Raw genomic sequence first — 14,036 nt, 5'->3', positions numbered from 1 at the left:
AAATTACAACAACTAATAAAAACTTAATCTAATAATAAAACTTATATTATACTTATTTAATTTCATTTGCGATATTGACAAAGTGTCATGGGTTTAGTGTGTAATTTATATAAAATATATAGTGTAAATGGTTGGAGCAAAATCAATATTTAGTGTGATATTTACACTAAAATGGATTTGAGTTTAGTGTAATGGTCGGAGATGCTCTTAGACCGAATAAAATTTGGTCAAATGGGATATTACAAACTTCGCAACTTATTTGAAAAAAATTATGATTAACCAAATGACCCATTCTTCATTATTTAATAAACCATTAACATTTTAATCAATACTCAACAACTTTAACTACTCTCAATTACTATAAATTAATAATTGGCTATAATTCATTATCAATAATATTTTCAGTAGTAATTTTTTGCCGCAAAAATATTTTAAGTTTAAGATTACCTAATTTATTCCCGCATTTAAACAGAGCGGAGGGTATTATCGTAAATGCAGCAACATCATCTCTCAAAATCAAAATGTTCGTTATCTGTTATCCACAGATTCAAACGACTGATAATTCACCACCATTTGCAGAACGAAAAGGAAATGGCATCACTCTCTTTGCTACTCCCACTCGGTACCTAATTAATTCTGCATTTCTTAATTATCTTCATTTTGTTCTTCTGCTAAGCCTTGATTGAGCTGAGTTACAAAGGATGTGATTCGATTACTGTATAAAAATCACTGATAATCATTTTAAATGGGCAATTTTCTGAAGCAGGCTAAGATGATGAATTTATTGCATAGTTTGAAAAATATTTGAAATGTCAAGGATAAATATGATTAAGGATATCATTTGAAACAGGCTTTAGATTATAATTCACATTTTTTGGTGAGGTGAGGAGTTTAATTAAGCTATTTGTGCCTTTGATTTGCTGTTGGTGTTATATCTAATTACAAAAATTTGAGGTATTTGTGTGAGATTAGGTTGTATATTTGGAAAGGGTAATGCCTTCAGTCACCAAAGAGCACACAAAATCAGAGTTGGTGCCTTAGCTTCAGAACCTAGGTTACAAGATGAGTGTGCTGTCATGAACCGGAGACGCCTGATGAATGTCGGAGTTGGGCTTTTAGGACTCGTGGGCGGTGCTACTTTGGCTGAAGCAGCTGGATTGCCCCCTGAGGATAAGCCGAAGCTATGTGACGATGCGTGCGAGAAAGAGCTTGAAAATGTATGGTGAGACTACATAGCTTCCTATACTTTTATCATCATTTTCCTTTTTTTGGAGTCTCTAATGATGATTTGCATCAACCATGCCATCTCCTTTAGATACGATCAAATTATTATTGTTTTTGTAATCATTGTATATATTCTGCATTTTGAGAGATGGGATATGCTTCTCCTCTCACTGTTAGAGCTTACTCTGCTGCCATATCTAGTTCTCTTGAGTTCGACCCTTGGCACGTTGTCAACAAGAAAATGATCTGAAGCAAATTATCAGCCTTTTAGATGGCAGCTTTCCATCTCTGCTTTTATATTCCGTGTTTAAAACAAGCTCACAGATCGAGCAGGATAATTTTGTGCGATCAGAAAGACAACTCATTAGTCTCTTCCCCTCAATCTTTTCAAACTTTGAAGTAAGATTATATCGCTAAGCATTCTGGATCTGATGCTGAAGGTCCCTATGGTAACGACTGAGTCGGGCTTGCAATACAAGGATATACAAATTGGTAGTGGACCTAGTCCTCCTATTGGATTTCAGGTATGTACTGAAATATCTTTGTTTTTGTGTTTTTAGGAAACCGGGATAAGAGTTTTGTTGATAAAGGAATCGATGCAGTGATATAACTTTATTTTCCTAACTGGTATAATTTGTGCTCACAACTTTTCACCAAGATTTGATAAATGAAAAACTTAGTTCGAGACAAAGGTAAAGAAGTAAAATTCCTCACATTTCTCCGTTTTTCTTGTATTTTCTTTTCAACAGGTAGCTGCAAATTATGTTGCCATGGTTCCTTCTGGCCAAATATTTGACAGGTACTGGTTATGGCATGCAAAAACTTGTGTAAAGCATTGTCCTAATGCACTTTCTTTGTCTTTTTTCGATGTTCCTAGTTCACTGGAGAAAGGTCAGGTTTACATTTTCCGGGTCGGCTCTGGTCAGGTGAGACTCTAAGAAGTTTAGCTATTCACCTAATTTAGTCTCAGAGAAAATCTGATAATCAAATTTAAAACTTTTACTTTCTTTATCTGATATTTTGAAGTGAAACATCATGTATAGGTGATCAAGGGGTTAGATGAGGGGATTCTCAGCATGAAAGTTGGAGGCAAACGTCGACTCTACATCCCCGGACCGGTAAGAATCTATAAACTGTCTCTCTGCTTCACCAAATTGTCTTCATTTCTAGCATCCCTTCATGCATAAGAATTGGTAAAACTCTTGAGATATTCAACTTGAAATAGAATTTTTGACATCAAATTCTGGAGAAAAAGTTGTGTGAGTTTATGCTGATAGCAGAAGGTGCATTGTGTTTTGATCAGCTAGCATTCCCCAAAGGGCTGACTTCAGCTCCGGGAAGGCCACGTGTCGCTGCCAACAGCCCGGTGATCTTCGATGTTAGTCTGCTGTTCATCCCGGGGCTGGACGATGAGGAGTAACTCTCAGTCAGCATTCTCTACTCCCATTGGTTTATTCTTTTGGATATATACCTCTGCTGTAAAAATATTGACTGCTACCTTGTAAAGATGCCGGTTTTACAAGCAACGTCGAGTCTACTACTACAGGTATGCTTGTATGTATATGTAGTTGTTGAACTCGCATTTCAATCTCGATTTAAAACCGAGCTGCCTTTACCCTGGATGGACGCAGGTGGGGTCGGGTGGGATAGACCAACCCCACCGCCGGCCAATGTTTATCTTCGGAGAATTCCATTAATCAGCCTCTGACTCTACGACAACTTAGTTTCCATTCCAACATTTTATTGCTTACACATTTTGCACTAGATAAAGACACAGAGAAAAAAACACTTCTTCAGACGTTGGCAAGTTGGCGACGACCTTCTTTAGCCAATGAGTTACAACTCCTCGGTTTTCGTTTCCCGGGTCCAAAACTAGTTAGGTCGAATATCAATGCCCCTAACAACAATGAAATGATAATTAATCATAATTGCAAAAAAATATTTACCATTTTGATTGTTCCTATCCCAAGAGGTTTATTATCATTGTGTAAATCATCAAATATGTGTTGGTATATATAGGCAGGTAGACACTGAGCGTGCCACGCCGCTATAATCGGTTATCGAAATATTATCATCCATACATAGCTTTTTATTAATGAATATATGATCTATAACTCATGACATACGAATCACTTTCACTTTGTTAACACCAATAATTAGAACTAGAATGTATTGTAGTTTAATCTTGAATGTACTATCGTATTTACTTTCTTATTCAAATTGAAATACTCCATCGATCTTCTAGGTACTTAGTACTCCTATGAAATATTAGTATGTTAAATTGGATAGAAAATAAAATAGAAAAGAACAATAAAATTAGACTCAAATATACAACTAAAAAACGTGAACAAAGCATAACTATTAAGCTTTAAAAAAGAACAAAATAAATAAGACATCGGAAAATTACAACAAACTATTAGAAATCTACTTTTCGCAACGTAGATGCCTATTGGGTAAATAAATAAATTATATGGGAAAATCAAACTGAAAACAATTAAATTGAAAAAAAAAACGAACTCAGCATATACACTAATGAGTCATCATCACTACGCCGATCAAACTGCTTAGGAGCAGCGCTAAATCGCAAGATTGATTTTTTTCTCCAACAGCGGCAAATTTATGATGATTTTAATGGAAATCTAGAAGACCCAAAATCATGAGGAACAACAGCAGCAACAGTAGAGATGAGAACAGAAGCAAAGAAACTTCTTCTTCACCTCTAGCTACCGATTCAAGATTCAATCAAACTCTTAGAAATGTTCAAGGGTATGTGTGCTCATTATTTCCACTGTTCTAGATCTACACTTGATTTTCAGAACATCCCGTTTCTCGCAGTACCCCTAATTTGAATGTTTATGTAACTCCCATTTTGCGGTTTCTCTTCAACCCACAAAATTGTTCGATTTTGTGGCTTGTTAGTGTTAGTTTTAGTCAATTGATTCCATCTGGTAGCTAATGATGACACAACTTTTAATTGTGTGATTTTGTGTAAAAAAAAGATCTTGAAACTGTGAAGTTCTCAGTGTGTCTGTATGTGCTGATAGTAGATGCTGCAACTGAATTGGAAGCTCAAAGTTTATAAGATCTGATCTGATGGATTCAGTGCTTTTTGTGCTTCTTTTTTAGGCCTTTTCGGTTATACGATATAATACAGTGTGACTGAATTTGGTAAGCTTTAGTTGGTTTTTTGATGCTTTGTAATGCAAAATGTCTGCTAAATCATAGTGGTGGTGTGACTTGGCTATCCGGTATTTTCGTAATCTCTCTAAGTAATTGATTAGGTATCTGTTTTCGCTTTATTAACTTGCTGTGTTCAATTGCATAAAATAGGCCGGCCCTTAGAGTTGATTCCTTTATCAAAAGAGTGACAACGTAACGTAACACAGATTCTTATGTACAGTTTGCTCAAGGGCCGCAGCTTCCCGGGAAAGATATTGATAATTCAGAGATCAGACCCTTTGGACCCATCAACTCTGTATTGGCCAAACATTGACCGGAGGTCTCCGGAGAGTGATAGAGATCGTAGTGAGCACCTGGAAAGATGGACTGAGGTATCCATTTTTGTTGCCAAAATATGCAATCAGATCCGTAGAAGCCCGAAAGCCAAACCTTTGACTTACTGAATGATGTTCGTCATCATTCATGAACTTCAAAACAGAAGTAGCGCAAATGCTAGTTCCTCAGTTAATAACACAAAATCTTCAAGCACGAGTAGTCAAAGCACATCAACAGAGATTCCTAAGTCCAGTGTAGGAGCTAGAGCTACGGATTCTGCTAGGCTAATGAAGTTCACAAAAGAATTATCTGGGTCCTCTGTCATCTTAGGTATGTACTGTTCCCCGTTTTCTGCAGTTAGGTAGAGATAGTTATATTTCTAGTTTTTATTTATATACATTGTGAATAGCTTTATGGTATACATTGCAGTTTTTTTCTCATCTCCTATTTTGGGGTTTAATCTGAACGACTCTCATGGCTATCTTCCCTCACTCTCTTAGTGCTTTTCTTTATTTTCTCATATAATACAGAAAAACTACGTGAATTAGCATGGAGCGGTGTGCCTCCCCATTTGCGTCCAACTGTGTGGAGACTTCTCTTGGTATGGGCAATTATAATTGATCTTTTTTCTCAAGCGTATATGTGGCACACCATGTTCAACAACTCACCTAGTCATTTAGCTGGCTGAATCATCTTCTGTTATAGTACTTTTGTGATTTTGTAACTGATTTTTACTCTACCATGATTGTTGCTGATTGCTGTATTATCTTGTAATTTGGCTCTAATTTCGCTTTTTGATACAGTTATTAAAAATATTTGCAAAAATGTTAACTTTTGAATCCAATAATGATGATTTTGTGTAGTTTTTAGTTTATTCATCATATCACTAAAGTTCTGAACTAAAGATCCAAAATTTAAGAAATTCTACTTTTCAATGAGCAAGAATAATTTGTATTTACATTATACTGTAAATCAACTGAATTTTTCCAAAGGGATACACATCAAAATTGGTATGATCACAATAAGCAATGACAGACATCTTCAGATGATGACAAGTTTCTTCCTCTTTGGCTGCAAAAGACAGACAAATCATATGAGAAAGAGAGTTAGATATAACTCAAATGGCAAAAGTTCACTAAATAGAAAACTTAAAACGTCGTAAACATGTACTATGTATGGAAACTTATAACACAAACTCTGCAACAATAAACGATATCCAAATTTCTGAGAACCCTCTTAAGTTCTACTATGGTTCACTTATAAATCAGGAAATTGAACAAAGTTTATTAATTCATGGATCATATAATCCTCTGGCATATATTGACGCTAAGGGCTAATAAAAATTCGCATACTAATATAGCATATATGAACACTCCAACCATATAGCTAGATACAAAGCGAGTGCTACCAAACGCTTGGAGATCTAAATGCATCTCAGTATCCAATCAACAATAAGTCCGGATAATATATCACTAGATGAAACCATCCTAGGTTGGTGGGGTAAAAGAAGATCTGGCTCGACCATCACTTGGAACCTAAACTAGAAACGGAGAAGGTTAATATGCTTAGTTCACAAACCCTCACTACACTAAGTGAAGACGCTTCTAAACATGAATGTTAGTGGTAAAATTCAACTATTGCATGCTGAACTTCAATAATCAAGATCATGTATAGTGGTAAAAAAATCATATAGATGGAAACAATATCTGATTGAAGCAAATGAGAATGTAGAAACAAATGACACCACCTACGAAAGGAGAGAGAGATTGAAGGTAATGGATACTCACATGCTTCCTTTCAACTTCTTCAAGAAACTTGTTCGGGTAATCAAAATACTCAGCACATTCTTTCTTTATAGCTTCCGAAAGGGCATCCTCACCAGCCTTTTCGAGGTTTCTTATCAAAATAGTCAGTGTTAACTTATCCGGGACATAGCCAGAATCCTTCATCTGGTCATACGTTTCCATTGCTTTAAGCACCATTTCAACTTTGAAATATGCTCCAATCAGTTCAGTATAGGTTCTCGCATCCGGTTGCAGGCCTTCATTCTGCAATTCTACAACGAACTGCTCAACCATCTCAATCATTCTGCGCTTACCCACCATCCGTATCATGTCGTTATACAGAAATAGATTGGGTACGTACCACGTCTCTTTCCTCACAAAATCAAACACCTGAATCCTAGTGATTTTACATAGTAAGCTCATTCGAATAGAGTATATACATAACAGAACTGATGAAAACAGAAGCAAGAGAAAGGCATATGTCATAGTATATGACAATTCAATGCTTAATGTTTTTCACAAATCATAAGAGAGCATGTGAAAACAAACAAATTTACAAATCTTCAGATTCTAGCTCATCATCATAAGCAACTGTCAGCAATCCCACGAAGCTCAATATGAATCCACCCCAATTAGGGTTCACTAATCCCAAATTGAGATTTACTAATCTCTAACTATGATTTATTAATCAAAATTTAAACTTAAATTAGTGAACCAATCCAGCTGATTAAGCATACCTTGAGGGCTAAATCCAATTCATTTTGTCTCTGCAACTCGGCCAATGCATCCTCTAAATCGGCCTTCAAAAGCCTCCCGAGCTTAGTGGTGAGGACTTGTTCCAATTTTGAAGGCGATTTTTGCGCCAATTTCAAAGATTGAACTGCTTGAATGGCTTCAGAGGAGAGCACTCGCGTCCTCCACATAGGCTTTCTGGGGCCATTTCTAAGACCTCCGCATCTGATTCTCAGCGTGAGAGTAAAGGTCGAAATCTGAGGCTTCTGTTGAAGTCCCAGTTGAGAAAATTGGAGTTTGAAGCTTCCCATTACAGCATGCTCAGACCCTCAATTGGAGAATTGAGTGAATTAGGGCACAATTCATTTTTGGGTATAAATTTTCTACTGTGCTCCAAAACGACGTCGCTCAACGTTTATTTTAGTAGTAACCTATTTTTTTCACTTTATTTCTGTAGAAACCTTTACCTCTCAGTTTTATCGATGGCGATGGCGACGGCGACTTATCCACCGCCGCCGCCGTATTACAGGCTCTACAAAAACTACTCCGACGACCCCGATTCCTGCCCCGCACAGAAGCCTCCTATTCAAGGCCCTTACTTCCTCTACGGCGCCAGCTACACGGTATCCCTCAATTTCCAACAATTATCTTCCTAGATCTAGTTGAATTACCATTGATACAATGTTTCTCTAACTTTGTCTTTTAACGATTCTGTAGACGGATGATGTCCTTCCCGGTCTAGAAGAACAGGGTGTTCGTCAATTGTACCCTAAAGGGGATATTGGTATGTGTATGTGCCTTCAATTTGTACTTTTCACACTACAGAAAACACTAAAGTTGATTTCAAATTTTAATTGAGTGAATGTGTAAGCTTAAATTGTTAATTACTTTGTTGTTTTGTTAGGTTGCTTATGAGAATGAATGATAGTGTAGTTTCAATGCTTTGCATCTCTCTGGATGTGTATAAAATGGTCAGAATCCTATGTGTCTGGGTGTGAGTGAGTTATAGATATGTAGCAAGGAGATGATGATCCATAAGCTTTGAGAACTTAGGCTCCAAAAAGATTCAAATTTTGGATAATGGATACTATCAAATAGATTTGAATTATCAGTATTTCTGTAACCTAGATTTGAATGTCCATTTTAAATAGGTGGAAGTTTCATACATAATCGAATATAGTATTCGAAAGAACCTTAGTCTATGGCATCTACCAATCCAAGCCCGTGTCTGAAAGCTGTGCTGTCCTTGGACCTTCTTAGAAAAGAAAATCCTGGAAATTAAGATTGATTGTAAATACTTAGTACGTTTTTCAAATCACATGCAATCTAGGTGTTCTCTCGAAATGATACTGATTGTAGAATTTAGATTTTTTAACCTTGTTTGTTTTGTTAAAAATTAGATTTCAAGAAAGAGGTCAGGTCTCTTAACAGGGAACTGCAGTTGAATATTTTGGAGCTTGCTGATGTTCTTGTAGAGCATCCATCGCAGTACGCTAGGAGAGTAGAAGACATCTCTTTAATTTTCAAGAATTTATATCACCTTCTGAATTCTCTGCGTCCGCACCGGGTAAAGTAGCTTAGGCTGCATTGATTTAGTTGTTGAATAAAAAACAAATTTAGGCTTTGGCTTCTGCTTTATTGACATTGTCCCGTTATTTTCTCAGGCTAGAGCAACATTGATACATATTATGGAACTCCAGATACAGCGGCATAAACAAGCTGTGGAAGACATTAAAAGGTATGTCACCTTTGCCAAGATGTGCAGTTGACTTGGAATGCGTCTGTTGTATTGTGAATGAGACTTATACTTTAAATTTCCGTTTCCACTTTTCGCTAACCAAGTATAGTTAACAATCTGAAGATAAGATCATTGTGTAAATTTCAATGGGTAGTTGGCAGAATCTGCAAATGAGGCATGATGCTCGGTATTATAACATTAGAATCTGTAGCGTGTCTAGTAACACGGATTCCTATCCACGTTTCGTTCTTGCATTGCATTCTCGTTAAGTTGTTATATATCATTCATGTTTGCATATCCAGTGACAGGAGAAGAGAAGAAGCACAAAGGCTTCTCACAGAGGCGCTTGGAACTCTCGATGGACAATGAAGAAAACTCATAGGCTTCACGATGAAATATGCTGAAAGCTTATAAACTTTATTTAGTGCATCCGTGCACAAATAAACTAGTGTAACTAGAGATGTCAATTTAGCCCGCAACCCGTGGGTTGGCCCGAATAGCCCGCCAAATTTATAGGGTTAGGATTGAAAATTTCCAGCCCGATAAAATTACAGCCCGATTAGCCCGCACCCGATTAACCCTCAACCCGTTAGGGCCAGACCCGAAAACCCGATGGGCTGGCCCGGAAACCCGATAAAATTTCTATTGTTTTATTTGTTTGACTCTAATTTGACACTTCATTAATTATTTTATAATATAGATTACTGAAAAAATAACTTTCCATTTTATATATTAAATATATAAATTATATATATTAAGTTTTATTAATATAACAATAGATAAATGGATTAGAAACTTCAAATTCATTAAAAAATATATTTAAATTTCTAAACATGCTTTAAAATTTCTTAATGTTTATGTTTTATTTTGCATAAATCTCAAATATTAGTATTTGATCATGTTTATGTTTGAGTTTAAACATATATCTCAAATTTATCATAATTAAATATTTTACATTTTATAAATATAACTAATTTTAATCATTATTTATTAGATTGATCGCATGCTAATTTTATCGGTAGCAACCTGATTAACCCGATGGGCTAGTCCGAAACCCGAGCTTTTAGGGTTAGGGTTGAACTTTTATAACCCGGAAAAATCACAGCCCGACTAGCCCGCACCCGATTGACCCGAAACCCGAATAGGGTTGGCCCGAAACCCGGTGGGCTGGCCCGATTGACATCCCTAAGTGTAACGATACACTAGTTAAAAAACACTTGAACGCATTCCTTCTAGATTTCTCTCAATATAATACTAGCCTTCATTAACAATCAATATTAATATGATGAATTTATGTAAAATTTGTTGATATTCCTCCTGCAAGGAGAAAGAATATGGATGATACACATTCCATATTAATGAAAATGAAATTAGCATAATGATGTTGGAGTTCCAATGAGATGGTTCATCTATTAAATCTCCTGAGATTTTTAAATGCAAAGAAAAACACAACAAACTCACGAACTAAAGATAATAACATGATAAATTGAAAACACAAGTAAAACCTCTAAAATGGGGAAAAGTGGTCCTTTAACTTCCTATTTTTAAATGGGCTTTTATAATATAAATGGGCTTTGGGCTTCTATATCAACAACCCAATTAAAGACCTAATCTAATTAGCCCAATTCTGTCTCAGGCCCAATGCTTCTTTCTTATTCCTACACGTCAATCTCTCTCACGCACCCACAGAATGATAATTGTATTTAAAATTGTTGGTTAATAAACAATTCACAATAGATGGTTTAATTATTGGTTTGTAGAAACAATTTTTCCTACACAATTTGTGATTGCCTAGTAATCGTTATTTTATTCAATATTTAATAATCCACTAGTTTGATATTTTAAAATTTACTACTTTTCAAATTCGATTCAGACTACGACTAGTTAAATGTCTTTTATTACGGCTTCAAGCAATCTATGAAAAAGAAAATCGATTGCTCAATTTCTTTGATTATGACCCCACCTAAAAAGCCTATTTTGGCTGCAAAGATAATCTCCTACAAAATTAAATGTAGTTTCCAGAAATTAATAGAGTTTCTGTAAATTATAATATTAATCATATTAATAACCGTGATGCATTGTATAATTTATGTATATTTCTTCAAATTAAAGGACAAGTTGTCATGTACATCACAAAGTTTTCAATTTTCGTAGCTATCTCACCTGTCATATTTTTTAGTGAAGTATGTGATGATATAATAACTGGTTTTAAGCATCACTCATCACATAAAACATGCATAATCATAAGAATAAGAAAGAGATTTAACATTCCTAGAATAGTCATAACATTTCCCCGTGTTTAAAATGTTTGTCACATTATCCGCATATTTTGCCGGAAAGGAGACGGATATGATAATTGCAAAATTTGCAAACTTCATATATATTTCCGTTTTTGAAAATTTCGGAATTGACCTGAATTTACAATTTAGTCCAAAGTAAAATAGGAGTAATACCTCATTTCGGACTGATAAAACATCTAAAATAATTAATAAAATTGAAACCTCAAACTAGGGGTGGGTAGGTACGGTATACCTTACCGAAACCATCATACCGTATATCTTACCGAAAATTCGATATGAGAAAAAATCATACCTTTACCTTACCAAAATTTTCGGTATACCGAACTTCGGTATACCTTATTTTCGGTATGACAAATTTCAATATCGATACCATACCTTATTTTCAGTATGTCATATCTAAATTCGGTATACCGTACTTTTGCGGTATACCAGAGTTTTACGGTATATCGAACTACAATACGACATACCAAAATATCATTATTTTGTAAATAATTCTAAATACAAACACAAATGAAAATAAAATTTCAAAAATACTTAGAAAACATGAAATTTAATCAAACTCAAACATATTCAATAAAAAAACTGCAACAATTAAACTCCACGCAATCACATAATGAGACAAGATTTGATTTCTACATGTAAATATTTATTTGTTTGATAAAAGTATGAATTTACTTGATATAATTAGACATATATTGATATCGGTATATACCGAAAATTATGGTATATACCATATTTCCGGTATATACCTAAAATTACTATATATACCGTATTTTCGGTATACCCCGGTATACCTCGGTATATGAAAATTCATACCGTTACCGTACCGAAATAAATCGGTAAGGTATGATACCTTACCGAAAATTGCGGTATACCGAAAATCCGGTATTTTCGGTATTTTTTCGATACGGTAAGGGCGGTATTTTGATATTTCGGTATTTTTACCCAGCCCTACCTCAAACCAGGACTAACAAATATTAATAAAATTGAAACCAGGAGAAAAAAGAGTAATCACCATTCTGCAAAATACAAATTTACTCGACACAAAAATTCGTTGGTTTTCATTTATTTTCAATACTTTGAAAAATAGTCGACAAAAATGAATCAGCTCTCGCGTTTTCGCGTAGGTGAAAACGTCAATATTTTAATTGACGTAACCAGTTTCGTAATCTTTTTTAGAAAGCGCTTTTCTTTTTGGACCTATACTACTATTCATGATAAAATAATATTTGGGGGTTTTATCATAATAATTGAATGATTTCTTTTTGAGGCTATAAAATTGACCCGAATCTGTTTTCATCCATCTCTGACTTGACTAATTTTGGGAATTCGGTTGGAAAGTGGAATCTCATTCATTGCACTTCTACCTCATCATAAAATTAAATTAAATTAAATTAAATTAAATTAAATTAAATTAAATTAAATTAAATTCAAGTAAACTAAATGACTTTCTTTTTTTGTCTATATTGATTTAATTAAATTAAATTATATTAAAGTAAACTAAATGGCTGGGAGGTGAATCGACGGGATGTTTGGGCAAGAAATCGGTTGCAAAGGTTGGGGATGGTGCGACGCACACAAAAGTCTTTGTCTGAAACAAAATATTGAAAAAAATAAATTTACTTTAATTAGCATGCTTGTAGTAGTATTTATAAATTCATAATCATATATGTCATTAGACCTATAAAAATTAGTCATAATCTATTTTTGACGATAGTACAATACAACCTATGACTAGGCTATTTTGTGGAGATAATGAATATACTTGGACTAATAATCAAATGCTTGTTCTGTCTAAAATACACAATTATAGGCTTAATGGTTATTTAAATTATGAAGCTTAGTCCGATTATCAATTTTATATGATTTAAATTCGGAATATTAAATTACGAAAGTTTCATTTTTTTTCTTAATCGTCTAAACTACGTACAAAATATCATTTTTTGATTATATTCAAAACAACGCGCTTCATTGAAATAAGTAATTTTCTATCTTTTTTTTTAATTTTAAAGAAATAATATCATTTTTTTAAAAATAAAAAAATAAATTTTAGTTTAATATCTAATTTTTAAATACAAAATTTAATCAAATTTCAAGATTTAAATGACCCGTGTCTTTATAATTATATACTCATATACAGATTTTTGGTGGAAATTTGTGAGAAACAGACTTCTACACAGCAAAAATGGACCGTCATTATCTTACTTAGCAGGTTTAGAAACACTACACGTAAAATCGTTAATCTATCTTTTTCTTTTCTGCCCTACAAATATGTGTGAATTTTGGGGTCAAACTTAATTTAGTCCTTTATTTTATTTTATTTCTACAACACAATTAATTTTGTAAGAAATTTAGTGGTATGACATCTCTCTCATTCCTCTGTAAACAAAGGGCATAATAAATAGCGACTACAAATTTCTATTCACTCATGCCTAAAGAAAATTAAAAAAAAAAGTTTATAATTGAGGAATTTTCCACAATAACAAAAGATAAGGCCCCATAACCATTTGTAATAATAAAATTAAGATGGAAGTATAGAATTCTGTTTAAATAAGGTTACTACTCCACATATTGCATTATCTATTAATTACGAGTAATTTAGTTTCATATTTTCATTAATAAATACTTTCTTTATTCATCATTAAATATTTTATTTTGTCATTTTAAAATATTCATCATTACATATATAGCTCATGTATAACTTTTATTATATTTAATAAATGAATCTCATATTCATTAACTTATTCCAAATGTGTCTCACTA

General features: G+C 34.0%; 3 protein-coding genes across 6 annotated transcripts; 2 read left to right on the top strand and 1 right to left on the bottom strand.

Annotated features, from left to right (window-relative positions):
• The first annotated feature begins 540 nt into the window (after positions 1–540).
• Positions 541–5,049, top strand: LOC121805872 (peptidyl-prolyl cis-trans isomerase FKBP16-3, chloroplastic-like). Of its 4 annotated transcripts, XM_042205899.1 has the most exons (10): positions 563–622; positions 955–1,217; positions 1,665–1,748; positions 1,974–2,023; positions 2,102–2,150; positions 2,268–2,342; positions 2,528–2,549; positions 2,596–2,770; positions 3,834–3,990; positions 4,625–5,049. In XM_042205899.1, exons 1-8 carry the CDS (start codon positions 592–594, stop codon positions 2,727–2,729), a joined length of 708 nt encoding a protein of 235 aa, XP_042061833.1. In that variant the 5' UTR covers positions 563–591; the 3' UTR covers positions 2,730–2,770; positions 3,834–3,990; positions 4,625–5,049. The 4 variants fall into 4 exon arrangements, with proteins under 4 accessions (XP_042061834.1, XP_042061833.1, XP_042061832.1 ...); XM_042205900.1 differs by having other exon boundaries at positions 541–622; positions 973–1,217; positions 2,596–3,990; XM_042205898.1 differs by having other exon boundaries at positions 2,596–3,990.
• Positions 5,050–5,632: 583 nt separating this feature from the next.
• Positions 5,633–7,575, bottom strand: LOC121803259 (pentatricopeptide repeat-containing protein At1g62350-like). Its single transcript, XM_042202942.1, has 3 exons — positions 7,241–7,575; positions 6,507–6,893; positions 5,633–5,790 (listed from the first exon to the last, which is right to left on the bottom strand). Exons 1-3 carry the CDS (start codon positions 7,544–7,546, stop codon positions 5,761–5,763), a joined length of 723 nt encoding a protein of 240 aa, XP_042058876.1. The 5' UTR covers positions 7,547–7,575; the 3' UTR covers positions 5,633–5,760.
• LOC121803260 (mediator of RNA polymerase II transcription subunit 7a-like) lies at positions 7,485–9,557 on the top strand. Its single transcript, XM_042202944.1, has 6 exons — positions 7,485–7,607; positions 7,693–7,858; positions 7,953–8,019; positions 8,636–8,802; positions 8,900–8,973; positions 9,276–9,557. The coding sequence occupies exons 2-6, from the start codon at positions 7,718–7,720 to the stop codon at positions 9,340–9,342; spliced, it is 516 nt and encodes a 171-aa protein (XP_042058878.1). The 5' UTR covers positions 7,485–7,607; positions 7,693–7,717; the 3' UTR covers positions 9,343–9,557.
• The last annotated feature ends 4,479 nt before the right edge of the window (positions 9,558–14,036 follow it).

The sequence above is a fragment of the Salvia splendens genome, chromosome 5 (assembly GCF_004379255.2).
Source record: "Salvia splendens isolate huo1 chromosome 5, SspV2, whole genome shotgun sequence".
NCBI lineage: Eukaryota > Viridiplantae > Streptophyta > Magnoliopsida > Lamiales > Lamiaceae > Salvia > Salvia splendens.
The sequence above is the reverse complement of the archived record's forward strand: the minus strand, read 5'-3'. Positions and strand labels throughout refer to the sequence as shown.

Bases quoted from the DNA above. Each gene is read 5' to 3' on its own strand.
- LOC121805872 (XM_042205899.1), top strand. From the start codon at position 592: ATGGCATCACTCTCTTTGCTACTCCCACTCG. The intron at 2,024-2,101 runs GTACTGGTTATG...CGATGTTCCTAG, and splicing joins TCTGGCCAAATATTTGACAG to TTCACTGGAGAAAGGTCAGG. The intron at 2,550-2,595 runs CTTCAGCTCCGG...CAGCCCGGTGAT, and splicing joins AGCATTCCCCAAAGGGCTGA to CTTCGATGTTAGTCTGCTGT.
- LOC121803259 (XM_042202942.1), bottom strand. From the start codon at position 7,546: ATGGGAAGCTTCAAACTCCAATTTTCTCAACTGGGACTTCAACAGAAG. The intron at 6,894-7,240 runs GTATGCTTAATC...ACTAGGATTCAG, and splicing joins AATTGGATTTAGCCCTCAAG to GTGTTTGATTTTGTGAGGAA. The intron at 5,791-6,506 runs GTGAGTATCCAT...TGTCTTTTGCAG, and splicing joins AAGAAGTTGAAAGGAAGCAT to CCAAAGAGGAAGAAACTTGT.
- LOC121803260 (XM_042202944.1), top strand. From the start codon at position 7,718: ATGGCGATGGCGACGGCGACTTATCCACCGCCGCCGCCGTATTACAGG. The intron at 7,859-7,952 runs GTATCCCTCAAT...ACGATTCTGTAG, and splicing joins TCTACGGCGCCAGCTACACG to ACGGATGATGTCCTTCCCGG. The intron at 8,803-8,899 runs GTAAAGTAGCTT...TTATTTTCTCAG, and splicing joins ATTCTCTGCGTCCGCACCGG to GCTAGAGCAACATTGATACA.